General features: G+C 33.1%; 1 protein-coding gene across 1 annotated transcript; it reads left to right on the forward strand.

Moving 5' to 3' along the window:
- The first annotated feature begins 1,075 nt into the window (after positions 1-1,075).
- On the forward strand, positions 1,076-2,099 carry LOC111917481 (uncharacterized). Its single transcript, XM_042899722.1, has 3 exons — positions 1,076-1,410; positions 1,659-1,772; positions 1,871-2,099. Exons 1-3 carry the CDS (start codon positions 1,076-1,078, stop codon positions 2,097-2,099), a joined length of 678 nt encoding a protein of 225 aa, XP_042755656.1.
- The last annotated feature ends 375 nt before the right edge of the window (positions 2,100-2,474 follow it).

Consider the following 2,474-nt stretch of genomic DNA (forward strand, 5'->3'; position numbering starts at 1 on the left):
GTTAACGGGACGGTTCGGTTCGGATAGTAATAAAATTGTAAACCGTTATCACGGGGCAGGTACTTGATATGCACTAACCGAAACTGAACCGAATTAGCAAAAAAACCGAACCGAACCGAACCGTATAAAAGCGGGTAACCACGGTTCGGTTCACGGGTACCCGCTAAATATAAAAATTCAAATACAATTAAAATTACAAACTTCATTCCAACGATTTCTTTCAAAAATTTCTAAGTCCAAAGAATTATAAAAACATAACGAAGGTCAAATAACATACATTATAATTGGTATAATAAATATAAAAATAAAAATAGAAGAAAACATAATGTAGAAGTGTAAAATTAGAATAGCCAATCATGATTTTTGTTTGGGATATGGCTAAAAGTTCAATGAAAATGAATAATATATATATATATATATATATATATATATATATATATATATATATATATATATATATATATATATAAAGCGGTTCGGTTCGGTTATCCGCGGATACCTAAGTATCCAAACCAAAACCGACCCGTTGATATCCGGTTTTTTCGGTTTTGGTTTTTTTATGTTTCGGTTTTTTTCGGTTTCGGTTTTTTTTGGTTTCGGATCGGCCGGTTCGGCTCGGTTTTTCGGTTTTGCGGTTTTTTTGCACACCCCTACTTGGAAACGTCAAATTCATTATTTATATATGCATGTATAGAAAAATCAGAAAAAATATGAAATTATAGAAACCGGTTAACCCAACGGTCGAACCGGGAACCGGTCACCATAACGGTTCAACTAAAAAACCGGTTTTTAAAACATTGCTTTGACGTAGATTTCTTGCGCTTAACTAACCTTCGGGATCTTTTCTAGCCCACCGTACGTACGTATCCTTACACATATACAATTCCTAAGAGCGTATCCTCCACGAATACAAATATTACACCTATAAAAGCAACCCTATAGCACTACCAATATCTTAGACGCAGGGAGAATCCAGAAATAAAATACGAGAGATCAGGGAGAGAATTGAAAGAGAGCGAGAGACTCTGGTGAGGCTTGAAGGCTTGAAACTCAAACAAGCAGAACACCACTAGCAATGGAGCGATCAGAAACCCATGATGATGATAACAGTGACAATGTGCATGTGATTGATATAACAACCGATCCTGCTCTTCAACCTTCCAATGAGACAAATGGTCGTCAAAAGTGCCTAGAGAATTCTGGCTATTTGAGATCTTTCCAGTTCGTTCTAACAATGAGCCAAATAATAGCAGCCATGGTTTTCTTCTACATCTCCAAACATGAGCACCCTCGTGCTTCTTTACTTGCATGTCTTATCTGCTATGTTTCTGGATGCGTTGCAAATCTTGCTCTTCTCTTTTGGCGTTTTTACAATCGCAATGAAACATCAAACACACATTCTGTCTACAGGTATATATGTAGTGAAAATTTTCTAATTGCAATTGGCAATGCAAGATATATATATATATATATATATATATATATATATATATATATATATATATATATATATATATATATATATATATATATATATATATATATATATATATATATATATATATATATATATATATATATATATATATATATATATATATATATATATATATATATGTTATCTATTTCCTTAATTAAAGATTTTGTTTCTGTTGCAGGATCAAACTACTAGAAATATGGTTGGAGTTGTTCTTTATGGGATGGTCTGTTTTTGTGGGCGTGTTGGTTTATGGAGTACGTTCTCCTGGTTCTGGTGCTCCTAACTTGTACAGGTGGCAAACTCAATACATGTCATCTCGTTTCTTATAATTTCATCTTAATTTTTATGAATGCTCTTTTATAGCTTACCTTTGTTTTTTGGTTTTAACAGGTTATTATCAGTGTTTGCAGTTTGTCTCACTTTTCAGTATAGCATGTCACTTTGTCTCCCATGTATCATTCCACTTCTGTCAAAAAAAGCTACTAGTACTACTGAGCCGATTATCCCTGTGACCACTTTCAAAATTAATATCAAGAAACTAGAGTATCGGAATGATGAAGAACCCCACGAATGTACAACAGAAGGTGGCGTCGTGTCTACAGTAACAGAAAATGCATGAACGTGTGATCCTACCATGAGAAGATGACATGTCAATGATGTTGCATTAGATTGACATCGATGTCGGATTTTTGTTCGATCGTTAGTTTTTTCATACAAATTTCAGCAAATCTAGTTTATTCATTCTGCATATATAGAACAGAAGTAGTTTAGATTAAAATTGAAATAGACACATTATTGATAAGCGTGTCAAGATCGATATGAAGAATACCCAAATTTCATAGCTTTTTTCATACTAATGTCTAGACAGATTATTCGTAAGTTTTGATCTTTTTGTAGCATATAATTAAAGAATGGTTGAAATATTTTAGAGTATTATCATGTAGTCTTACAATTCTACCCTCATCTGTTTCTTCTTCTTCTATTTCCCGAGTGC

This window comes from Lactuca sativa, chromosome 2 (genome assembly GCF_002870075.4).
Source record: "Lactuca sativa cultivar Salinas chromosome 2, Lsat_Salinas_v11, whole genome shotgun sequence".
In the NCBI taxonomy this organism is placed as follows: domain Eukaryota; kingdom Viridiplantae; phylum Streptophyta; class Magnoliopsida; order Asterales; family Asteraceae; genus Lactuca; species Lactuca sativa.